Genomic DNA, 25,927 nt, shown 5'->3' with positions numbered 1-25,927 from the left:
CGAGAAATTAACATCAATTATTGACCCATCATCAACTGCAAGAAAAGAAAAAAAAACTGAAGGGAGGAATTCAAAACACTGTAATGATGATTATTTTCCCAACATGCAACGTACTATATTCAAACCAATTATTTTATTGATAATGATCACAGAATGTTCACTTCTGTCTATAGCTAATACCTTCCTATTTAACATCAACAATGCTTGTGTCCACAAAATTGATACAAACAATGAATGTTGACAATACTTTTTTCCCTTTAAAAATAATACACATGAAAACATACTGTATCTCCATTCTGATTGGCTAAGAGAAATGCAGTCCAGTTTCAGGTAACAAAGCAAGAGGTAAATTTGTACAAAACAAAGTAAAAAACAAAGCATTCTGATTGGTCAATGATCAAAGAAAGTTACGTACATATAGCCAATCAAAAGAGCAATCCCTGGATGTTGTAAATTTTGGCATGGTAGGCATGGGTTGCTTCTGCATAATTAAGATAAGCTACCTCAACTTTTTCCATGTACATCTGTATATTAATAAGTAATCACATGATTTTTCTAGTGCAATGTGGATTAAATGAGTGCTCGTAAATTTTTTGCAAGACTACAGTTGGTGAGAAAAGTGGTAGCAATACAATTTGTGGAGACGCCAAAATAAAAATATTATTAATTTTCTATCTGTCTGCTTTCATGCTGTTGTAATTACTACAATTTTCATAATTTTGTGTAATCTCATCTTCAAGTGCCAATGGCCAAGCTGTGTTTTGGCTTCCATCAATCAAACTTCTGATGCCAAGTCGAGAGTTGAATGCCGAAATCAATATGATGCATGCCATAACCCACTAATCAGCGTCTTTGTTTCCCACGGTACATGCTGATGGAAAGCAATCAAATCTGTACGAATCATTTTACTCAAGAACCTCTAAAAAGAAAAATTATTCAAGCTGTGAACTAAACAAAAACTACAATTCACTTTCCGGAGGAGTTGATCTTCCCAGTTATGTTTGGAAATTTGATTGATGGAAGCCAAAACACAGTTTGGCACTTAGCACTTGAAGCTGAGATTTTGCAGAAGTACATGTATGAAAATCACAGTAATACTGAAAAGGACATTTGACTTTTGACAAAACTGGTTTTGTTTTCAAAGGCTACAATAGATAACTTACCATAAAAAACAGGATACACTGTGCCTTTCATCCCTGTCAATGGGCAATGTAGGTGCTTTCCGTTGTGATAAAAATTCAGTTCTACATGGTCATATGTACAAGCCTAGAAATGTAGGATCACAGTCTTGTGTTAACACAATACAGGGCTTCCGTGAAGTAAAGTAACTGTAAAGTCACTTTCATTGTTTTGTCATTCTTTCATTTTGTCATTCTCATTCTACTTTGTTAAACCCTCAAGACTTGACAAACAAATTAAATCCTTTTCAAGAAATGGTGTAAACATTTGGAATAAGTTAGCTTGTGAAATTCGCCATCTATCCAAAAACAATTTTAAAATCAAAATCCACAATATCCTACTCCAAAGACTTTCAGAAGAAAATGACTATATTGATTTATCCGTCTTAATAACAAAAATATATTAGTACTTTGGCTTTTCATATTTACACTTTGTATTGGTTTGATTTTAGATGATATTTTCTTATTTTAGTTGACTGTATACTCTGTACACTAGGTATTCGTATACCTGTTTGTTTGTAAAACACAATTGATTACCGTAGCTTTCTCTACTTGTTCTCTCTTGTATATATATATACATCTAATCACTGCCTGCCTCAACTAGCTATTGCTACCTGCGAGCAGTGCAGATTGAAAAATGTATTATATAATGACATTCTATAATAAACTTGAAATTGAACTTGAGCTTTCATTCAATTTACAGTAGATACCAACACCACATGTATGAAAACAAGTTTGGAAAAGTTCAAATCTACTTTGGAGGTGTAGCATATACAGACAACAGTGAAGATGGAATGAATGATTTTAATGATGGTGATGATATTAGAACAAGGATAATGGTGAAGCAGAAGATGACGATGACAAGGCCAGGAAGAAGAAGGAGGATGATTGGATAACAATTATACTAAGATTTCTATTTCAATGCTGAACTTCAAATAATTTCTGAGAACTCCCCATGATAATTTAAGTACAGGGATTATGTGGTGGTTAATCACAGTAAATTCTAAGACAACTGAAAGTGTCACTAATAGAATAATACAAATACATACTTAATTGACCACTCCCCATAGGGGCTTTTCAGGGCCAATGAAAGACAATCACGACAGAACAGAACATTCAACAACAACTGTTAAGAATCCCAACTGGCCGGAGGTGAGCTAGTTGGCTATTTACAAGTGCTGTAGCTGAGAAGTTGAACCAGGGAATACCAGGAACAAATTCAACCAGTGGTCAGAACGTGTCTTGAACCCGGGATCCCCGGATCTCAAGGCAAGCGCCCTAACTACTGGGCCACATTGCCTCCTCACTCACATTCAGTTGATGGTTTAAAGGGAACAGTACCAATTTTTTGAGCGGACTTTGGGGTTGTTAAACCCATTGACTCCTAAATGCGCTCCATTGCTGAATAAAATCATCTGGCGTTAGACAGGGTAAAATCTATAAAGTCCCACTTCTAGGAGTCAACAAGTTAAGTGTAATGTGATAAAATCTTGAAAACCAAGACAATCCAAATACATGTATCTATGTTCATGGAAAGCCATTCATTTCAAATAAACTATGAAGGTACTCACAATCATATCTCCCTCCTCTGGAACTTCTCGTAGTCTATGTCTTACAATTCCATTGTGTGCAACAGTGGCATCAGACCTTAAAACCCAGCTTTCAATATCATTCCCTAATGGTACCTTGTTTAGGTTACAATTTTTTGTGGCGAGTCCAACACCCCACACACCTATCAATCAATCAATCAATCAATCAATCAACAAAACCATGAAAGATTGAAGTCATAATAACAGAATTTATTTTTTGAAGAGTCAAGTATTGTAGTGCTGAGGAACTAAATCAGGACACTATACATTTATCTCAACTAGAATAAAATCAGCACCAATTGCTGCTGGTGTAATAATTATTACAACATGACAATATACTTAATTACCATTACTTTGTTCACCATACACGCTCAATTATTATCGTTGTAGTTTGTGATTTCTTTGTCAAAAGCTGCTTGTGTCATGGAAAAACTTGCATTGAACTCTCCCTCTCAACAAACACTGTGCTTACAATAATACAACTTTCCTCCAGTTGACGTTTTAAAATGCTACAGTATACAACATTTAATAAACTATTATTATTATTATATAAACACCAATGAAATACCAGGTGACCTTTTGCGCGAAAACATGTTATCTTCACGTGTGAAAAGCTCACCATTGCTATGGTTACATAATAAATTGTGCCATTGTTCTTCGTAAGGACTACAAAACATATTTAACTGAAATGGTTTGGTATTTCATTGATGTTTATATAATAAACAGAGCATTACATGACCGCTTGGAGTTACAAAATTTCTCTTCTTGTGTTAAAAAATATTTTCAACACTTGAAGAGAAATTTCATATCTCTGCGCGGCCATGTAATATCCTCTACTTTTTCCAAGTGGTGTGTATCTGTTGAAAACAAAGCAATTCTTCTGATTAAGATGACCTGATTCTTTTTGTTCTGTTGGCGTAAGCTTGTCACAAGTTATGGTCTTTTAAAGCAAAAAATTTATCATCTAAATCAGCCTAATGTAAATGTAAAATGTAAACGAATTGTTTATACACCCTTTTAATAAGTCTAATATATGCCATTTTCCGCTAATGACGAAATGTACAAAGGCCTAAAACTTTTCCGATTTCTTTCCTTGTTTGAGGCCTTTGTACATTTCTGAATAAATTTTAAAAGCATGAGTTTGGCGTCATTAGCAGAAAACCGCATATATTAGACTCATTAAAAGGGTGTATAGTGGAAGTGTCCCTAACTATCAAAGCTAGTTCACAGGCACCCCACTTTTTTAATAATCAGAGAGAAACATTTCATGATTAAGAACACCAAACTGCCCACACCGCCGTCTAAACAATTTCTTCTTTCAACACAACAAGTTCCAACTCAGCTGCCTTTAAGATTTGCAAACTTTTAATTGTCAAAGAATGAGGACAAACATAGATGACAGATATCACAAGAAACAGAGAAGTATTCAGAAAGAGTGAGAGCTTTTTTAAAGAGCTCTTTAATTCAACTTTGAGGGAGTGCACTCTTGCTAACATCCTTTGTTTAAATGCACTGATTACAACATATTCAGTGCACAAAAATTAAAAGATTGTAAGTCTACACCAGTACTTATATATGTCTAAGTACCTTATCCATACCTCCAGATTGTACTTTCATTTCAAAGTAGCATTTATTTTGAACGATTGCTGCGTTCGCCAGAGCTGCCCCAGATCCACAAATTCTTTTCCCGGATTTTACAATAACAACCTCATTTCCTGTAAATGAAATTTCAGTCACCAAATCAATCATATGAAATTAATCAAGCGAGAACAGTACACATTTGACCATTCCACACCAATCAAGCGCGCACGAACCCATTTGTGCTGTGTCCAGCTGGACTTGAGATACCGTTCTCGCTGGCGGATTTCTAGGTTGATGGTATCGCCTCAAGCAACACAAAATACCCAATCCACAAGCTTCCATTGTGTATCTTGTGTAGTAAAATTGCCTTTCATTTCATCCTTTTGCTAAACACGGCCACAAAGCTACTTCCCCCTTGACCGCGTAACTAATCTCGAAAACTGGGCTGTAATAGCCTCGTTTTCATTCTCAGATCAATCATTTCCAGTTTCCACTCATTACTCCGGTGGCAAAATGGCGGCAGCTTCACCGTTTGTGGCTGGTAAGAAATTTTTGACTAAATATCCGTGGCTGTTGCTCTTGAATTTGGCTCAACCAATTTACTAAATATTATGTTGACGTCATATTTTAATACAGTTCGTGGATCGGACGGAATATCCATGATAAATGGCCCGCCGTCTTTCAAAAATCACGAAGGATTTGGAAGGTTTGTTATCGACCTCGATATTTTTAACCTGTTTAACAAGAAAAACATCCATGAATGTCGTTTATTATCTCATCCTTTTCTAGCGATAGATCTCCAAGGTGCAGAGTGATGGTATTTAGTCCCGATGGATCCTTGTTTGCTTGGTGCAATGGCCAAAGGTGAAGTTATTATATTTAATTTCTTCTTCGTAAATTTCTTGTTCGCAGCCAATGGCATCTAGGCTTAACCCATTGAAACCTGGGAGTGAGACTTAATAGATTTTACTCTGTCTAACGCCAGACAATTTTACTCGTCAATTGAAGGGGGGTGGGGGGCAGTCCAGGAGTCAATGGGTCAACTTACCGTTGAAAAATAACATCGTGACTTATTTGATCAATCACATCAACGACCAGAGTTCGTACAGTATTGATAATTTTACTCTCTGATCAGTAAAATACCCTTAATGGAATGTGACTCACAATGAATGTGTCGTTCATTTCTCATTGTTTATTTGTTTTCTAGGTTACTAGTGTTACTAATGTCCAATGTTCAAGGTCACCACAATTGGTTTCGTTGTACATGTACATGTAGCAAAGACCAAGATATATTAAAGCTTTATTACTAGCTCATAGTTTATATCATACCACAGCACTGGCTAAATCTAATAAAGCTTTAGTGATAATGGCAAAAGTACTTGGGCTTGTCATACTGTTTTTATGGTACAGCTTTCGTAACTGGCTTTGCCAGGAGACAAAGTCTACCTATAGCATCGTTTCTTGTGATGTCATGTATTGTTGTTAAAAGTGTATGCCAACCAGAACCTAATTGTGTGTTGAAACAATGACTTCTTTTGTTCCGTGGTTCGCAAATTTGAATATCAAAAGAAATGTGAGGTCAATCTTCAACTAAGAAATCAATATTATTGGCTATCCATCAGTCAGTCAGGAAATCAACATTTTCTTTGATTAAAAGAGAAACATTAATAACATTTAAACAATATTTCACAGTATATTGGTTGTAGAAACAGCTCAGTATAACCTGGTGTGCCGTTTACCAAAAGAGAAAACAATGTTCATGGCATTTTCTCCTAAAGGGACCCATTTGTCAACATGGGAGCAATATTCAGGTCAGTGAACTCAATGATTCTACACTTTAGGGGTTATACATGGAGCCATCTCTGTTGATAATAATAAAGCTTAAGCTTAAGCTTTATAATTAAAAGGTATATTCTCTCATCTGTTCTGTACATTAATAATAATAATATTCTTATAATTATATATAATATTGTACAAGTACCGTATATATTTTGTATGTTTTTCCTACTCTAATAAGGAGAATTTATAATGGTAGTGGTTAAAAGTCTGAAGTACTGGCTAGTACACTTCTTACGTTGAGTACACAGTAAACTTAGTTTTTATCCTTCATTATGTTTCAGTCAGCAAAGATCAAACTTTACCAACAACTAATCTTGAAATCTGGAATCTCAAGGCAGCAAGATTGGTTGCTGCATTTTCCCAAAAGAAAAAGGAAAATTGGTTTGTGTAGTTTGATTTCAGTTCTATGTAAGAGATGAGAATACAGTACTGTAAGTGCCCGAGCAAGTCTTTTGATCAGTATACCTTCATACATGTAGTTTTAAAGGACTTTACATCATAGGAGTTTGGATGGAAAAAACAGAGTATAGTATGCTATTTTGACCATTTTTTGTGTAAACATTTTGTGATATGAAAGCAAATTGTTTGGGTATTATATAATTCTTGTAATTTTAAGTTGAAAGACAGTAGTTTCAACTGGTGTAGAGGAGGTATTTGATGTTATCAGTACAAGTATCAGCAAGATTCATGTGGAGGCAAGTGCAATCTCCCCTCTAAATCCCTGAAATGGGGAATTTACAGCTACAGGTGTATAAATCCTGCAGCTGTAAATTCATAAATTCAATTTACATGTATTGGCCTGCTCTTCCCTGCTACCAAGTACTTTGCCCTCTCCAGACTTCCAGTCAGTTGAATGTTCAACAGGCTCGTAGGTTAAATAAAGGTTTCTGAAAAACGAAAGAAAATACACAAAGGGCGTGCAGAACCATTGTAAAGAAGTGAGAAGACGAAGAAGTATCATTGATTATTTATTTTAGAGTAGCTAGTAGCTAATATCTCCAAGCATTGAACAGAACAACTTCAAGAATGCCAACTGGCCGGAGGGAAACCAGTTGTTATTATTAAAAGTGCAGCCAGGAAATTGAACCAGGGACTACCTGGAACAAATTCAAGGAGTGGTCAGAACGCGATCTGACGACAAGTCCCCTAACCACTGGGCTGCACTGCCTCCTTGTCTACTTTTGTCACTTTGTTATTTCATCAAAAGCTAAAACTACATATCTTATATTACAATAATACGCAAACAAAATCTATGATAAAAATATCTACATATATATAAATATTAAAAAAGTATGTCATTACAATAAATGGGCTCTAAAACTCTCTGTATTAATTTTTGGAAGTGCGCAGCCTTTTTTCCTAGGATTATGTACTTAAGTCTTCTGGACAGGAATGATATTTTTCAGTGGGTGGCAATCCATTGATATTAATTTCTTTAAAATGTTTTGGTCTTGTTTATTTAAAAGGTTCTTAATAAAAACTGGAAATGAAATGTTCTCGTCACCCTTGCTTATATAAAACTTGTTATTCAATGCACTTCATAGAGGATGCTGTCTTACATTGTAAATGTACTTCACCTCATGCCCATCTTGCCAAATTTATCCTGTGACCTTTAGGGTACTTTTCCTCTGAGCACTTTGAGGTGAAAACCATCCTGTACTCTGCTTCTTTTAGGCTGAAATGCTTAATTAATAATGGCATATTCATATTATTATACATGTACTGTCATAACCAAACTTGTATTTAAAAGTAGCGTACAATAATATTATTAAATTTACATTGATATTGAGTCTGTTTTGTAGGAAACCAAAATGGAGTGACGACGAAACGGTGTGTGCTCGTTCAGTCAACAATGAAGTACACTGCTACCATGATGCAGATTTCAGTACGTTTCCAGAATCAAACCCTCTTCTTTCCCTTAAGACACAAGTAACTAAAATTACATTCTGATACAAAATGACAAAACCAGGTGGAAATTCAGTATCCAAGTACACATTGTTAACCATCTGTTCATTCCTTAACCCTTGACACCCAAACCGTTCTAGCCTGCCAGACTTAGTATTCTACTGTGTCTATCGCCAGACGATTTTACTCGTCAAAGGGGAACCCAAGGGAGTCAATTGGTTAATTAAAAACTTCATCTTGCCACCCCATCCCTTGGAGTCACAATTTTGCCTTAACTCCATTTTAACAACCACCAGTGGGAGACAGCACTAATCTCCTGATTGGGGCCAATGGGTTCAAGTCCTTGCCCAATCAATCGTGCAACACTAGCTGTTGTGTTACGATCTGGAATAGTGTAGAAAATGTTTTCAAGAAGGGCAGGTATATTTTGCAGGTTGCAGGTTGAAATTTACCGTGACTGTTACATGAATAGCTAACCTTAGGCTTGATTAGGCCTAAAAACGTTTCTTTGGGCCTCCTTAGGCCTAAAAACGTTTCTTTAGGCCTACTTAGGCCTAAGGTTAGCTATTCATGTAACAGTCACGGTAAATTTCAACCTGCAAAATATACCTGCCGTTTCAAGAAGACATTGCGGGACAGTCTAAAATAATTATGATGGAATAGTAAGCAGCGTTATTCTATGAATTACTTGTAGGTGATCCCCAAATTCAACTCTGCCATCCTTTGTAAAATAATGCAGCCATTGTCTGTTAGGATGACTGAATTGAATGTTTGTATGTGAATGAGTAATTCTTTCTACTTCTTGTGCATAGCCATACAAGCTCCTCTGTATGGTTCTTACCTTTTTTCTCATTTCACTTAATTTAAGCAGATAACAATATTATTACAAAATTTATGCTTATTGCCCTTTTCATTGACATTGCAAGTCTCAAGTTCAATTTCCAAGTTGAGGTTTTTTTTTAACTTCAGTGGAATGGGTCAAAAGACTACACCATGATGAATTCGACTGATTGTAGTTCACTTCCTGGTCCTTCTTTTGAATAATTTATAATAATTATATTGATTAAATGAATGACACAGGGAATATGACTTATGGCAGTTAAAAACAATAAGAAATGGATAAATTTTGAAGTCTAGAATAACCATGTTATTGAAAAGGCACTGTTACCATGACATGATTGCCTTGTTGAACAACAGAAGTTCTGTGATTGCGTTTCATAGATTCAGTTGCCACTAAACTAAGACTTCAAGGTGTGGAAGACTTTGAATTGTCTCCTGGTCCCCCACCATTTAAAATTGCAGGTTATGTTCCTAGTGTGAAGGTGAGTGGTTAGTACTCTTGCATGAGGCCATCAACATAGGAATACACAACCTCATTCCCAGGGTCCTTTCTCTTCCTCCGTCAAGAAAGCCAAGTGATCTCAGTTGGTCAGTTGCCTGTGATTTCAACTGATATGGGCGCAGAGGATTGGTACTTGACTTAATTTTGGCAACAGTACCTTTTTCAGTTCTATTTAGGGGAGGGCGAAACAGATTGTTTTTCTTTTCCAAACAGGGTTCTCCCGAAAATTTGAAGTAGGTGGAGAAAATTTCAAGTATCTGCCAAAAATTGCTTTCCTTGCCAAGCCGGGGCCAACAAATGCATGTACTGTACATTTTCCCTGAGTAGCCGTTGTGCCCAGGTTGAGTAGATCGTGATTTTCACTGGTCGCCGGAGCTTCTGGGGACCCCTACCAAATGGCGCCTATGTTCTTAATTAAGGTAGACTTCAAGTTGTGCTGCTTTCGGGTGATACAAACACAATTTTAAAAGTAAAACAAGCATTGTCTGAAAGTGTTGCATTTGAGGAAAGATGTAGTATCAGTACTTCCAACAGGATGCAGAAGACATTAGTACTTTGTTTGTGATTAAAAAAGACATTCCTGCGCCACATGATGTGTAATTTCCACTCTCTACTGATCTCAGTAGATGAGTTCAGTGGAAACAAAAATTCAACCGCGGTGCCGCCCCTCCCCCCTTTTCTTTTTCTGGAGTCTGCAAAAATCTAGCAGACATATGTGACCAGCCGCAACCAGGGTACTTTCTCAAGGGTGGAAGAGAGAGGACCCTGGGAATGAGGTTGATAATATATAGGGTGAAATTAGTTTATTGAAACAGCATGCTTGTGAATGCATGTGTAGTATCAAAGGTGTATTCACCACTTTTAAAAAAATCGGGTTATTTTACTTGAATCAGATAGATCACCTGTTCCTGATCTTAGAAATGAAAAACAACCAGAGGAATTGAAGGCTGCATGTACCTTTATTCCTTATTTCTGCACCTAATTGTCCAAACCTTTCCTTGCATTAACCCATTTACTCCTAGGAGTGAGACTTATAATTATTACAATAGATTTTACTCTGTCTAATACCAGACGATTTTACTTGTCAATGAAGGGGCTGTTCAAGAGTCATTGGGCTTATGCAAACTGGCACTTGTCTAACATTTTCAAAAGTTAGTGTTACATCTATATCTATGAGGAATAGTCACATGCAAAGTATTTTGACCCTTGAGGACATTTACCTGTATAGAGCGGTTTTCAATTGAGTGTCGAAAGTAATTAGCGAATTACTTGTGTTTATGATTACTTCACTCAGTGACTGGTTCAAAGTTCTAGCGCCACTTTTTATACCAATCAGAAGTGAAACCAAAACCAATCGTGGCTCAGGCGTGCACATTTTCCCGCACTCAGTGTCGGCTACGTGTAATTACTTCGAGTTTTGATTGGTTTACTGGATTGTCTCCGTCCTTTTTTTATTGGCCAAAGTAATTGCTTTGGTTTTGGTTTTACAACACTCAATTGAAACTCGCTCTATAAGTGATTCTCTTTTTTAATAAATTATTCCTGAATCAGAGCTCTTGGTTCATTTCAAGTTACTATAGTTAGTTCTCCATAAAATTCCCATCAAATTAGCCACATTGATCTAAATTGCATTTTTGCTTGGAACATACTGTAAATGTACCCTGGACAAACGTAATTTCTTCTGACTTTTCTAAACAAACTTTGTGCCTTCATCTAGTAAATTATATCCTTTAATTTTTCCTCCCAGGGAGCCCCATCGTATGTGCGACTGTTTAGGCATCCTGACTTTGCCAATCCAGGCTCTGTTCTTGCAAACAAAAGCTTCTTCAAGGCTGACCGAGTAAAATTATTGTGGAACAAAAAAGGTGAGAACTCCACCTCCTCTCCCTTATGCATGACTCAGAGGTCTCCTAGATTATGGTACACATCTTCCATTTACACGGAGAGGTTAAAATTAGTTGAGAACCAATCAAAATGTGTGCATTGTTATAATTTATGATTTCCTTTGGACCTTTTCCATCCTGTCTTTATTTCTTTTAGCGTTATGTTATGTTTAAAAAACGAGCAGCAGTGTTTTATCAGGGTTTAAAAACACGAGGCATAGCCGAGTATCTTTAGACATGTGCTGCAAGTTTTTTGAACGGGTTAAAAACATTTCACAAAGAGCGTTTCCCTCTGGACTCAAAACAATGGTTCAAACTGAAAACTCTTATGCCGATATAGATACCTTAATTAGCAAGATGAAAAATTAAATTTCAAACTGAGGTTAAGTATAGTCTGTAATTTTCCTCTTTACATATTGTTCTTTTACCTAGACTGCTTTCTTCTCTTTTTCTCCTAAGTCCTTCTACTTTCTAAATATTTTAAAGCACAAAGAGTAATGTTTACATGATGTTGTTGTATGTTAAAAAAAAAAAACTGTCTAAATAATTTCGTCTACAGTCTGGCTTGCCACGATTAGCTTCTGGCTATTTGCAAGCCGGCCTAAACAACTTAAATTGTTTCTTCTAAATAAATAAAACTTGAAAACTTGAAGTTGCGATCTTCTTGTTTTTGTAATTTGATGATTAGGCACACATGTCCTCGTCCTGACAACTACAGATGTTGACAAATCAGGTGCTTCATACTATGGTGAACAGACACTACAATTTATCAGTACATCAGGAGACAGCAGTATGGTTTTATTAGGTAACTTAAACTATAAAAGTAAACATAATAATTATATTTTTGAAGTTCAGGCTATGGATGAATGGGAGAAGTGACTCTTGCACTTACATGTCTGTATCTGGAATACGAGACAATTGCTTGAATTTTCCAGATAAGCGTGAGGATAATTTTTCTTTCATCTATAACCCGCACCTCAAATATGTTTGTTTATTTCATTCATCAAGTCCATGATCTGCTCCCAACTGAGTGTTGGTAGAGCATTTACACCTGCATCACAGAGGTTATGAGTTTCTATCTCCTCCAAGCACTGGTGGTGCACCGGTGGCTCAGTTGGTTGAGCACCGGACTATCACGCAGGAGGTCGCGAGTTCAACTCCGGCCGGACCAACACTCAGGGTCTTTAAATAACTGAGCAGAAAGTGCTGCCTTTGTAACTACATCTGCAAATGGTTAGACTTTCAAGTCTTCTCGGTTAAGGACGATAAGCCGGAGGTCCCGTCTCACAACCCTTCAATGTTCATAATCCTTTGGGACGTAAAAGAACCCACACACTTGTCGCTAAGAGTAGGGAACATAGTTCCCGATGTTGTGGTCTGTCTTCTGTTGTGTATCATGGTTGGGAGGGTAAAAAAGGGGCCACAGTAATTGGCGCAAGCTGTTGTGGCGCTCTGCCAGCTTGACTGGCAAAGTTAATACAATAAAAAATAAAACAAGCCACTTGAATTTTTCAGGTATGTGTAAGAGACAAATTGCTTAAATTGTCCAGATAAGTGATTGGAATCACTTAGAACTCTGTTTCATTTAAACTTAAGTGTAAATGTCGTGGTGTAAACTCTTCCTGGTTTTAATGAGAGCAGGGTTGGTGCAGTGGTGAGAACAAGTCTGTCTTCCACAAGTTATTGTAAAATAATTAGGATAGTATGCACACTCTTATTTGTCAATAGCTGTGTTTAGATGAGACTATGTAAACACGACTGTAACATCACACATGTGTTGTCAGACGTATGTTTTGATTGGCTGGTAGGAAGTGTGAGCGTGTATCAAGAAAATCTGTTTCAATGAAGAAGTTAAAAAAACAGAATTTTCCTTCATTTGTTGAATTATTTTTGAGAAATATTAATTTTATAAAAGCAAAATAGTTTCGACTGTGTCTCGGGTTTGCATTACTGTCTCGAATTCTCCCAACTCCCGCTTTAGATGGGGCTATGTAAACATGGAAAAAGTCCTCTGTTGCTTAAATGTGAAAAGTGGTTGTTTCCCAAACCGCTGGTAAACCTGTTCTAAGATGATGACCTTGTCTCCTTTTAATCTAATTCTTTTCCAAGGTGACTTTTATTTTTGTACCTGCAGGCAAAAGAGGACCAATTTATGCAGTGAAGTGGAGTCCAAACTCTAAAGAGTTCTGTGTTGTCTATGGTTGTATCCTTTCTGCTGTTAAATTGGCAAAGGATGGAGCATAATTTTAAATGAGCCACCAATAATAGCCAATGTACTTAAATTAAACTTTGGTATATTGTCATTACAATAATAATTGTTAATTTTCTTTTCTGTAAATTTGAGAGCCTTAAAAGTTTGGGACTCCTTTTGAATGTCTGCACATGAAAGTCAAAGTTAAGATTATTCAGTGCACATTTTGCTGCTAACATTACTCCACAACTGCCTACTTTTTATGTATTTTCCTTAATTTTAACTTCAATTTTATTTCTCAGTTATGCCTGCTAAAGCTACACTGTTTGATATTAAATGCAACCCTGTGTTTGACTTTGGAACAGGACCCCGAAATGACATATTTTACAACCCACATGGAAATAATATCCTTTACCGACAAAGGTTTTATGTCTAATTATCAAAGAAATGCTTTAACTACATGCAAGTTAATTTTTTATAGATAGCATGTTTAAAGCCCACATTAATGCAGACGCACAACAAATTTCATGTTTCAAGAAAATACTCAAGACATCATTGTGCTGCCAATCAGATTGCACGTTTTGACCATACATGTACAATGTTAAAAAACGAACAGAAAACAACCACAATGTGGGCCTTAATGGTTTTTAGATCATTTAATTACTTTGGCATTAACACAAACAAATGGAAGCCTGACAATTGTAGGCTTGATCAGGAATTTCCCAAATTTTCTAGAATAATAAGCCATTCCCTCTGCTTTGCTGTGAGCCACAGTGTATTCTTAGTTAACCCTTAACTTAAAGCACTTCTTTGTTTGGCTGGATTTGGAAATCTAAGAGGTCAGCTGGTAAGAATCATATTTCAATATTAACAGGCTACGATTTTGACAACTTAAAACAAAAATAGCATATTTGCTTCTCACAGGCTGCAATACGGGTCAGTAGTAACTTCATGAACATAGAAACACAAGATGATCTACAGACATTCTGAGTGCAATTAAGTGAACCACCAATTTTCACTGCAATTGCAATGCCCATTATAGTCAACAGTGATTTTCCACAACTGATAAAACAATAGGCTAGCTCATACATACTAGTGACATATATGAGAATAAGTATATGCGCATATGTCAACATGCATATGCATAATGGTTAGGAGCATTTTATATGCTTCTGGTATTGTGTTATACGAATATTATTGGTGTTGTACCCATATATTTTGGTTCACTTATCTTTGAACTGCACTGTTCAAGTTTATTTCTTGACCTCTTAGTCAAATCATAGAGAATAATGTGTGCTTTTTAAAAGGAAGCAAGAAGTCAGCAGGAGAGAAAATAATAAGGGTGTTTTTAAGGACTTAAAACAACCACTTGAGAGACACTCAACTGCTTTTTTGGTTTAAGTTCTCTCAGTTAATACACTGACTACCATTGAACTTTTTATTTGGGTGCATACATTATCAATGATACATGTAGTTGTTTACAACAGGGAATTATGCATAACCATGTCTACTAACAATATAATAATAATAATAATGATAATAATAATAATAATAATAATGATAATAATAATAATAATAATAATAATAATAATGATAATAATAATAATAATATTATTATTATTATTGTATGCATAGTGTTTGCTATAAGAATTAGAGTTGTTTCACACAGTTTGTGACTGGAATTCTTTGGCAACTTTTACCAACAGGAACTTTGGAGCAGAAAAGATTTTAAGTTAATTAGCAAACCTCAGGTAATTTGTCTGTCAGTATAACCTGTCACTCCTAGGAATCAGGTTTCCCATTGACAAGATTACTGTCTGATGTGCACTCAAATCTTTTTCGTTCCTTATACAATGTATAAATCTCCGCATCCAAAGCAAACATAAATGTATTTCGCCATTATTACACAAAATTTCGTTTTTTCTGTGTCATACAAGTCACACAAACTTACCGGTAGCAGTCTCAGAATCAGCAGTAATTTGAACCTGTAACCGTTATGAAAGAGTCATGGGTCTATTCTGAATTTTATGTCACATAGTGCTTTGCATTCCTGTTTTCAAATAAATTTTGCACTGCAAATTAAAAGAATAGTTTGTGCCGTTAAATCGAGAACAGACCCATGCCTATCACACCACAATCGTGGGTCCAAACTACTGCTAGTTTTGATATTTTTGCATGTCTTTCCCAACAGATAAAAAGCAAAAATTTGCGGTAAGAATGGTAAAACACGTTTGGTTTTGGTGGGGAGATTAATATTGTATGTACCGGTATGTTGAAAATAATATTTGAGTTTAGGTACACTTTACGGACGGTGCCCACTAATTCAAAGGTATTTTTGCATGGTTTACTGAATCTGCAGGAAAAGCAGATCTTAACAAGTGTTATTGAAATCCAAAAAGAAAACCACACATTTTTTGGAAGATAGTCAATCAACAATATTTGTAGAGCTTTAAAATGCAAAGCAATGTTTGGCGTTCTTTTCCAAGTTGAAGCTTAATTATCTCTGAAAAATGTGTGGTTGCCCCCAATTTTTTTTTGGATACCAAGAGCACTTGCTAAGTTCTGCTTTCTCTGTACAGTTTTAAACAAAATATCCCTGTATTAATAAGTACTGCCCATAGGAAATCCAAGTATCTCAAGATGCGCAGAACGTATGCACAATAACAGTAGTAAACACCATCCTTAAATCTGTAGGTGGTACTATTGGGTGTGAAAGGTTTAACCCTCTCTGTCTCACCTATTGCCAAGAAAACAAAGTGTTGTATGTTTTGTATTCCCTCCTAGCTTATGTTGCTTGAAGGTGTGTTGTTAGCATTACATGTATGCATATGCCTTAGTCTTGTTGTCATATTATGTTTGGTTAATAGGCAGATGATACAACATATTTTGAGTGGTCTTCAGATGGTGAACATATCTTAACAGCAACAACGTCTCCAAGACTCAAGGAAGGAAATGGGTAAAAAACAAGTTTCTATGTAGTCATTTGTACCTGTTATAGCTTAACTATGAGAAATTATTGAAAAGAACCAGAATACTCAAATGTGTAGTTTAGTCCTAGTAAAAAAGCAGGACAGTAATAATTATTGTTGCCAACTGAACCAAGTTTAATGGGCAGGCTCCCACAAGTCCTGTGTACTGTAATTCAGTGGTAGTGCATCCGAACTAGTAATCAGAATTACAATAAACAAATGTTGGACACTGACTTATCTGAACGTCAAACAATGTTCAGATAAGTTAGTGTCCAACATTTTGTATAGTAATTATGCAAATTCCTGACTGCAATTTCAGCATATTTCGTTTAGTAATCAGAAGGTCTTAGGTTTTATTCCTGCAAAGGAGCACTCAAATTTTTTCCGAGTATATCCTGAGTGGCCATCTGAAAAATAATTTCGTGTGTTTACCTTCGGGCTAGTAAAAAAACACACATGTCACAGGTCATTGTTTTACCGTTACAGAAAAAACCCTAACCATTAAAGCCTGGTTTTCGCTAATGACACAATTAATTAGGGTCTGTTGTTCTAACAAAAGGTACAAATGATCAAAACACCACTTAGTTTGCGTATGTTCCTTGTGCCTGTGCTTGCTTCACTAGTGAAGCTGCACAGGGGCGGATCCATACTGGTTTCCACCGTTCTACAGAAATCGGTCAGAAACATGGGAAAGGGGACGTTGGAAAGTTATAATGCAAAACATTCCCTGGGGCACATGCCCGTGGACCCCCAAACCCCCCCCCCCCTCCCCTAGAAACTTTCTTGTTGTTTTGGAAACCGGTCTTTATTTATCCTAGATCCGCCCCTGAATCAGCTCTTACCAATGCTAACATTATGCCTAAAAACTTTTGTTTAGGCCTTATTAGGCCTAAGGTTAGCTTTTAATTAATGAATGCTTAGGATTCTTTCCCGTGTTGGTAAAACAATGATCTGTTACTTGTGACCTGTGTTTTGTACCTGCTGCTTACAGCAGAATCAGCCAATGCCACGTTTTTGGAGTGTGTAATGACTTTCACATGTCAATTTTTTTGTCTTAGGTATAAGATTTGGCATTACACAGGAAAATTGTTGCATGAAAAAAGTGTCAGTGAACTTTGGGAGGTAGGTTCTGTGGGTGTCAAGTGCTTTGCATGTCAAAATATTTGTCCAAACTCAAGCTAGTGCACACCAGCAAGAAATAAGCTGGGACAATTGGGAAGATATCCATTTACAAGCATTCCTTTTGTTGTTCAAATGTGCCAACCACTGGAACAAAAAAAATTCCTTTGTCACAGCAGCCAATAAGGCTCTGGTTGGAACACAAATAACAATAGCTGACAAAAATGATTTCTTGGCTATTAAATTTTTTTGTTTTATTTCAATCAGCAACCTTTTTTCTGTTAACTGCAAATGAGGAACTTACTCTGCATCATCATCATTATCATCATTTTGGCTGTGGCCGAGATGTTTGACATGACAAATTTGTAGATGGTGTTGGGAAACATCAGCTCCTTCCCTTTGGAGCTTGGAATGAGCTTCAACAGTGTTTTCTTCCCATGGCGCGTGTGATAGACAGCAAAGGAAATACCTCATGTATCTGCTTCAAATGTATCTTTCAAAAGGGACTGTGCTTTCATCAAAATCGTTTTCCTACTTTCATAGCACTTCTTTGTTTTATAACTAGGTTACATGGCAGCCTGTCTCATATGGTGTTTTTGAGGAGCCAGTAATCAATTATGAAGGTGTTCCTGCCGCTGAACAACAAGATAAACAAAAGGGTTTGCATTTTACAAACTTTACTTAGTACAGGTTTACTACTGTAGGAGTAAACAGCTGTTAACCCCAGTTTAAATCACTTTTCTCAGAGCTGGTTTGTTTTATTTTCTGCATAACTTATTTGACTTACTGGGAGACAATGTGCATTGATATGCTCTGAAGGGCAGTATTTGATGGGAAGATGGTTCTCAAGATGGTGTTAGGAAACTATAACTTGAAGGGGAGAGATACATGTAGGAGCTGAAGTCACCTGCTCGTCAGCTACTGTTGTTGGGAACCAGTGCATTTTAAACTGGGGAACTGGAAGTACAGAGTAAGACGAATATCTCAAATGACAATAATAGGATAAAATAACACTTAGGGATAATAAAGAAATGAAAAAATTGTTGTCAATACTAGTCGCTGACAACCATCACAGCAATAGAAATGCTATGAAAGGTAATGTTAGTTAAGTTATTTTCTGTTAGCAGTATTTACACAAAAACTAGCAGGAACTGGTAAATGCCAAAATGACCTATTCACCTTCTGTTGAGCCAAGCAACTTCATACCCCACCAATGTGGCATAGCTTTTTTAATTCGTCCTGTGTCAACTGTGACTAAAGAAATACTTCTTTGTATGAGGTGGTGATTACATGCTATGTATGATATGCGTGGTGACCTGTTTTCACGTCTGTCTTGAGTTCAGCCCAGGGGTTTGTGCTGTGCTCTGGTTTTTGCAGTATGGACTTCCCAACCAGTGAATCAATAACATGTATTTATCTTTTTGGACTGTCAGCTAAACAGGTTTACCGACCTCCAGGACTCAGGGGAACTGCTCCTTCTGTCAAATTGGTGAGGAAACTTTTATGGAAGAAATTATAAATGATTCCAGCAAAGACAACTTAGTTATTAATAGAATGTTTTGGATGCACCGTCTGAACAAAACTAGCTGAGACATGATGCAATTTCAGTTTCAATGATTTGAGAGATCAAATCAATCATTTATATGCACTTTACTTACAAGCTGGATTTTTTTGTAGCAAAATTGCAAAATTTAAAACAAAATTAAAGCAGTTCTTGCTGTTAAACCAGCACTAATCCTTTACTTATGATTTAAAGATTATTTTTCATTGCATTACCTTTCCTTTATTTCCCTAAACTACAGTAAAAAACCAACTCAATATGGCTCAAAAGCCAACCGGTTTATTTAGTTCCTAGGCTCAAACATTTAATTAATTAAAATTGTAATTATGAAATTTATTTTATCTATATATTTGTTTGTTTCCCTACTTTAAATTGTACATTAGACCGAGTTTCAATCGAGGGTCATAAAACCAAAACTAAAGTAATTACTTTGGCCAATCAAAAAGGATGGAGACAATCCAGTAAACCAATCAAAACTTGAAGCAATTACACGTAGCCGACACCAAGCATGAGAAAATGTGCACGCACAAACCACAATTGGTTTTGGTTTCACTTAATTGGTTTAAAAAGTGGCACGAGAACTTTGAACTAATCAGGGTGAAGTAATGCAAAACCAAAGTAATTCGCTAATTACTTTCGATACTCAATTGAAAACTAACTAAACTGAGAAAATAAAATTATATTCTGTTCTATAGGCCACTTCGGAAAATACCATAATACTCTTTGTTTGTCCCCCCAAATTTTGGATAAGCAATTTGTTTTTGTTTTCTCTTGGGACCATTGTAAGTCCCAAGAGAAACTGAAAACAATGCTTATGCAAAATTTGCAGTCACAAGCAAAGAGTATTATGGTATTTTCCACAGTGGCCTATTGCAATGGGCTGTTTGGGGTTTGAGGGATTAAAGGACAAGTAGGAATTTCGCATGACAGAGTTCAGTGGGTACTTAACCCATTGACTCCCAAGAGTGATCTGCATGTAAATTCTCTTATCAATTTCAATGAAACCTCAGTCAGACAGGTATTGAGAATGAAGATTATAATCAGCTTAAGAGGTGTGATCTTGATATAAAATCAAATTTCAATGACTACCCAACAAAGAACTCCATGGTACTAGTTGGGAGAATAAACGTTTCAATCGAGGGAATGTTAATGTGTTTGCAATTTGTAGTGTGAGGCGACGGGTCCCTAGACTTTTGTCCCTGATTTTAGCTCTTGTACTTTTTAGCACGAATACGAACCTGCTGAAAACATGAAAAAGGAAAACCAAGAAATGTCAAAATCTGCCCTTAAGAACAAGAAAAAGAGAGAAGCAAAGGCAAGAGCCAAACAAGAACAGGGAGCAGCTGCAGAGGTAAGTGTCTTGTTTTTAACTCATCCATGGACAACAGACTATGCTGTTGGTAGTATGGACATCTATTAACTTGAAACTTGTGACCAAAGGGTCACGCAGCACACCCAACGCAACAATCTGCACAAGTCCTATCACGTGACCACCTATCGCAACAGTTCAAATCAACTGATTGCTACATACCGGTACATGTAATATGTAGCCTTGTCAATCATGTTTTATATGATTGAGTTGGCTCGCAAAGCAAATACCAGTTTATTCACTTGATTTTTTGATTCGACAGTCCAGTGGACCACAAACTGCACATTTATTCTTAGTGATCTACAATGTACACCCTGTTTCTGCGCAATTTAGATGGAACATGAGACAAACATTTGTAGTGCTTCTGTTTTGCTTGTCTAGTATAAAGACGGCTTATGTGATCATAGTTAAAATCTCAAACTATTTCGATTCAGTCTATTTCTCCCTTATTTGTTAGGCCGGTATTTAAAGTACGATAGTTCTGTAATGAATCAACGTCATTTTATTTGAAAGTGCATCAATTTTTCTTATCACAATAAATCGCTACTTGAAGGCCGTGACGTCATGTGATAGCAAAGAATACGGTTTTGGGGTATGGTTTTCACCTGACGTTACAGCAGCCATGTTGGTACACAGAACAATAGAGGAAAAAGTCATTTGGGAATGCGACTCTATTATAATGCAAAACATGGGCCATAATTTGCTATTGTTTTGTGCAGCAACATGGCCGTCTCATCACGTGATTGAAGACCATCTCGAGGAAAGGGGTGATATGAAAATTCTCAGTTGATGTTGTCAACCAAAAGACTTCTTGGTTTGCTTTAGGCAGTGAGTCCGGTTCTTTCTTCACCTCCGTCAACGACAACAGCAGCAAGTTCAAGTGTTCCAGCAGACAGAGATAAGAAACTCCGGAATTTAAGAAAGGTACAATCATTTTAAGCCACGTTAAATGGGCTGTGTGATGATAGTGCATTTCATTTTGTGCACTTTTTTCCAATTACTCGCCCCTACTTGCTATGCAAGCTGGAGTTAATCCAGAAATTACTTTAAGAACAACACAAATCAAAGTTTCGTGACCAACACAAATGTCTGTAGAGCATACAAACTTATAAATCAAGTAAAGCCAGGATCCTCGCAGTTATGAACGCAATTTTCGGAATTTCGTAGAGAAGGCAGAAAAATTCAGGACTTCAACGGGGTTTGAACCCGTGAACTCGCGATACCGGTGCGACGCTCTAACCAACTCAGCTATGAAGCCACTGACGTTGGGAGCTGGTCGTTTGTGGATTCTAATGTTCCCGTGATGAATGAATCAACGAATGAAATGATATATTTTAAGAAGACGACGAAACCTTTGAGTTCATAAAACATGTTTCCACAGAAACTTCTGCCATCCTCAGTTAGCCAGCACGCAAAGCGATTGAAGCTGAATTTATGATAAATGGAAAATGCTAACGTGAGAAATAGTAGCAACGGAATGAAGCATAGCCTGAAAATGCGGGAATCAAAAAGATGGTTTAAGGTTGACATGGTGTAATTGTTGATTCAAAGAGGGTTGTTCTTTCTAAATATGAATAGCCTCTTTTATCTTAAGTTGAAAACTGGTGGAGGCGCGATCTAAAACACGAAAACAATCTGCTGAACACGACGCATGACAATGTTCAGCAGATTGTTTTCGTGTTTTAGATCACGCCTCCACCAGTTTTTTGTAGGAAATGATTTTAAAGAAAACAAGTCAGTTTGTCAGTTTTTGGCAAAGTCACGTTTGTCGCGAACGTGTTTCAAAGTATTATTTTTTGAAAGCTACTTGCACGGTTTGCCTTGGGTACGTACTAAATTGAACTGTCTTTGAATGCCGCAACTTAGAAACTTCGGCAGATTGAAGATCTAAAAGCACAACAGAAAGCAGGAAAAACGTTGGAGAAAAATCAGGTGAGACAATAATTGACCTTCGATTTTCCACTAAACTGTGTTTTAGTCCTATCGGTTAATCGTTGTACTAACGTAAGCAATCACATGAACTTGACTTGCCGTAAAAACACTTGGATGCTGCTAAGTATGGAAGACGCCTGCGAAAAGGATACAGATTGTGATTGGTCGAGAAAGGAGCGGGAAAAAAAATTGCCCGATGACAAAGCGTAGTGTCGCAAAACAAAGTAAGTCTAATCTGCAGATGTCACTTCTCTCCAAGAACACGGTCATTACAAGGTTGGAAGACTTAAATTCCATCCCCTCTGTGTTTGCATGGATTGAAGAAGATTCTAGCTCAAGGATGATATTAGAAGCCATCTTTTTCGTGGTTTTGTCTATCTCACTCTTGAAGAAACTAAAAGCTCTGCTTCCGCCATGTTTTGGTGAAAAACTGTTTTGCTGAACAGTTTTCAAAAACCCCAATCACAATCCATTGTAATCTTCTTCAATTTTCGTTTTTTTCTTTTTGTATTTGCTGTTTTCTTTAAACCTTCCGTCACTATTTTGAGAAGTTATTTTCACGTTTCGCTTGATTTAGTTGCCAGTTCCCAGCCTCATTTACCTTTTGTTCTTTTTTCAGCTTGAAAAAATATCTGGAGAGGCTTTTCTTATAAAGGAAATACAAGAACTAGAACTTAGCAGCTGACACAAAAATTACAATTACAATGTAACTGTTGAAATTAACTACTACAGCGTTGTTTTGAAATTAGAAAATGGAGATAGGAGCTTTGTATGGAAAATAAAATTATTTTGGAAAGGATAGCTAAGAAATTTCAAGGGCTGGTTATTTGAACAGGGTTTAGCGGTTCAACACAAAAGTCAACTTTTTCAGCCAATCATAATACGTTAATGCTATTCCACTGTCAATAACAGTGTCGATTAGAGGAGTGTACTTGAAGCAACTCTTTTGTAGAAAAATCTGGATATAACACGATTGTTGTTAAACCTTGTCTAAATAACCAGCTTCAAAGATTTTGTGATGTCGCAGCTCTCGTAACGAAATAATGTAATTGGATCTCCACCCTAGCGAAAACAAGACAATGAAACAATGACTTAGACTTACAAATAATAGAAGGTTACGAGAGCTGCTACACTACTGGAAAGATTGGATTCATTGTTATGAAAACTAGTTTTCATTCAATGGGCCCTTTGCACGAAACTGTCACATGGTATAAAATCTGCCCTGCTGGATGGCAAGCTACGCACTGGGGCATCCAAAACAAATAAAAGTCCTGCTTGGCTGGTTGAAATTGCTTTGTTTTGGAGGCTGTTGCATACCTTTTGCCATCCAGTATGGTGGATTTTGTACCATGTGACAGTATCATGCTAAAGAGCCCATTGAAATGTGAAATGAATGATACTGTTAAAAAAAGGAGACTGAATTGTACTTGAAATAAATAGGTTATTCTTCTCTTAAAATCCTTAAAACCAGGAAAGTTAAAATGAAGAACGTGTAATTAATTATATCATTTTTGGCTGACCATGTGATGCTGATTGTGTCCCAACCCCTCTTCTGCCCTCGCTGTCATCCCCTTACCACACCCATCTATCCACGCGTACGCGGTAGACAAGGATAAAACACTCTAGTTTTAGTTTCTCTCGTAGTATGTAGATAGAGGTTGTTAACCCATAAAGCTTGTACCGATTCGTTTCAAATCTAGCTAGGTGATGTACCCTATTTCTTTTGTATAGAAACAAGATTGCTTGTTTCGCATGCACTCTAAAGAAAAAATATATATCGTGTGGCTTTTTATCTCCCTATAGCCTTTTCTTGAGTATCACGAGTTATTACTATATCAAATACTACATTAGAGAATTTGATGGGGCTCAAGAAATTTGAAAAATATTGGGTCACCGAATAGGCCATTTTACAGTTGTTTGCTCAGCGACCTAGCCTATGAATGGCTGTGAGGCTGCCGGTGACCTTGCATTGATACAGCTCCCACTGCTTTTATCATGCAAATTGTGTTGTTGTAATTCTAATTAGTCCGTATTAACATTACAAAAGCACGGAGGTTTGTATCAAAACAGGGTCACCGGCAGCCTCGCTTCCATTCGTAGGCCAGGTAACTTAGCTACAACTGTAAAATGGTCTATTGGTTTTGAGGTATTTATAAACGGTGTGTACCGTTAGCATGGCAACAGCATAGGCCTCTACCAAAGTTAAGAGAGATGTCGAAATTTTGCCTTGCTGATAGGATCGACAACCAATTGACTCTGACTTTGAAGCATTCTTGTTCGCAGAGCGCATAATTACTCTTGGTCAGCGCCTTCACTGGGCTTCTTAGTATCCCGTGTCCGACGGTTGTGAGGGCAAGCGGCTCGGGGACGGGAAGCCATCAAGAATCAAACTGACGTATTCCAAACAACGGTACCAGAAACCATACAACTGTACCCGTTCGTCTACGACTGCTCCCCAGCCGCCCATATCCTCAAAGAGTTATCAACTTGCATCCCTAGGTCCTGTTCCATTGTTTCCTCGTTATCACTATAATATCCGCGCACTTCGAACTGTCTTTGTCCTGAGGTTGTTGCCAGCAGAGGAAGGCTGGGGTGAAAACTAAAAAGACAAAATTAATAAGAGGAACGCTGAGGGCTAAGGTTCAATGATCTCCCCGAGTATAGTCAATTAGGGTCAAACCTGGACATATCTGATCAGAGTAGAGAAGGGCGTGGCCTGCGACTAGCTTCTGAAGTAAAACGTAATGGAAAGAGGAAACGGGAGAAAAGCAGCAGGGGACTCGGCAAGCAAGATAGGAATGATGAAGATAAAATAAAAAAAAGAGATTCATGAAAATAACTCAACCGAAAAAAACTACAACTAATGCAATGCAAGGCAAAGCAAAACGTAACGAAATGCAACGAAGGTTTCTTAGGTCTTTCAGTTTGGTATCCAGCACCTGGCAATAGCTCAGAATCCATTCTTGCTAATCCAGCCAGCCTGTCGGAAATGTGCTGGCAGAGGTGGACTACCATGAAGGAAACTCCATGCCCTACTCTTCGCTAACAGGACTCTAGGAATACTTATGAGCACAGTCCCTTCTTCCTTTTCGGCAAATTGGTGATCTTATAAAAAAAAAAATTCTTGTGATAGCTTTGTATGACCCTGATAAAGACACTTGAAAGGAAAGTCGAAAGGTTGGGTCCTTGAATTGTACCTTTTTAAAGCCACAGGGCCCACGGTTTACAGTCCTTGTACGACAAGAATTCAAGAAGTGAAGTGAAGACGTTAATACATGTAGTAATCACTTCCCTTCGGAGCTGTTCACGACCTTTTCACATGGCCACCATTTTTAAAGGGGCTAGGTCACGCAATTTTAGGCAATTTCAGCACTGATCGTATGGTCATAGAATTAACTAAAATATCAAAATAACTGTTCAAAACTATAGAAGAACTCTAACAAAACACAGGGAAGCCAAGAAGGGACAT

The 25,927-nt window shown here is 37.0% G+C and overlaps 3 protein-coding genes across 3 annotated transcripts in view; 1 reads left to right on the top strand and 2 right to left on the bottom strand.

The window, feature by feature from the left end:
- LOC137982229 (SPRY domain-containing protein 7-like) overlaps positions 1-4,782 on the bottom strand; it is a 6,503-nt gene extending 1,721 nt beyond the window's left edge. The window contains exons 1-5 of the mRNA XM_068829301.1: positions 4,582-4,782; positions 4,366-4,482; positions 2,750-2,910; positions 1,164-1,266; positions 1-35 (exon numbers count right to left, since the gene is read on the bottom strand). The exon at positions 1-35 is cut by the window's left edge and continues 1,721 nt beyond it. Coding sequence (XP_068685402.1) covers positions 1-35; positions 1,164-1,266; positions 2,750-2,910; positions 4,366-4,482; positions 4,582-4,690 — 525 coding nt within the window. The 5' untranslated portion in view covers positions 4,691-4,782. The remainder of the gene's footprint in view (positions 36-1,163; positions 1,267-2,749; positions 2,911-4,365; positions 4,483-4,581) is intronic.
- A 67-nt stretch (positions 4,783-4,849) lies between these two features.
- Positions 4,850-24,410, top strand: LOC137982456 (eukaryotic translation initiation factor 2A-like). The gene is made up of 21 exons (XM_068829550.1): positions 4,850-4,889; positions 4,985-5,054; positions 5,138-5,212; positions 6,041-6,159; positions 6,469-6,568; positions 7,990-8,072; positions 9,314-9,414; positions 11,182-11,299; positions 12,006-12,122; positions 13,452-13,520; positions 13,811-13,912; positions 14,315-14,355; positions 15,215-15,259; positions 16,376-16,464; positions 17,536-17,599; positions 18,162-18,255; positions 19,030-19,085; positions 20,383-20,508; positions 21,352-21,450; positions 22,393-22,458; positions 23,078-24,410. Exons 1-21 carry the CDS (start codon positions 4,862-4,864, stop codon positions 23,141-23,143), a joined length of 1,728 nt encoding a protein of 575 aa, XP_068685651.1. The 5' UTR covers positions 4,850-4,861; the 3' UTR covers positions 23,144-24,410.
- Positions 23,411-25,927, bottom strand: part of LOC137982454 (telomerase Cajal body protein 1-like) — a 14,908-nt gene continuing 12,391 nt past the window's right edge. The window contains exon 11 of the mRNA XM_068829549.1: positions 23,411-25,057. Coding sequence (XP_068685650.1) covers positions 24,901-25,057 — 157 coding nt within the window. The 3' untranslated portion in view covers positions 23,411-24,900. The remainder of the gene's footprint in view (positions 25,058-25,927) is intronic.

This window comes from Montipora foliosa, chromosome 13 (genome assembly GCF_036669935.1).
Source record: "Montipora foliosa isolate CH-2021 chromosome 13, ASM3666993v2, whole genome shotgun sequence".
Lineage (NCBI taxonomy): Eukaryota > Metazoa > Cnidaria > Anthozoa > Scleractinia > Acroporidae > Montipora > Montipora foliosa.
Note: the sequence above shows the minus strand (reverse complement) of the source record. Positions and strands in the feature narration are given on the sequence as shown.

Excerpts from the sequence above, each read along its gene's own strand:
- LOC137982456 (XM_068829550.1), top strand. The coding sequence starts at position 4,862 with ATGGCGGCAGCTTCACCGTTTGTGGCTG. Across the intron at positions 12,123-13,451 it reads CAGCAGTATGGTTTTATTAG|GCAAAAGAGGACCAATTTAT; the intron begins GTAACTTAAACT and ends TTGTACCTGCAG. Across the intron at positions 14,356-15,214 it reads GAAATCTAAGAGGTCAGCTG|GAACTTTGGAGCAGAAAAGA; the intron begins GTAAGAATCATA and ends TTTTACCAACAG.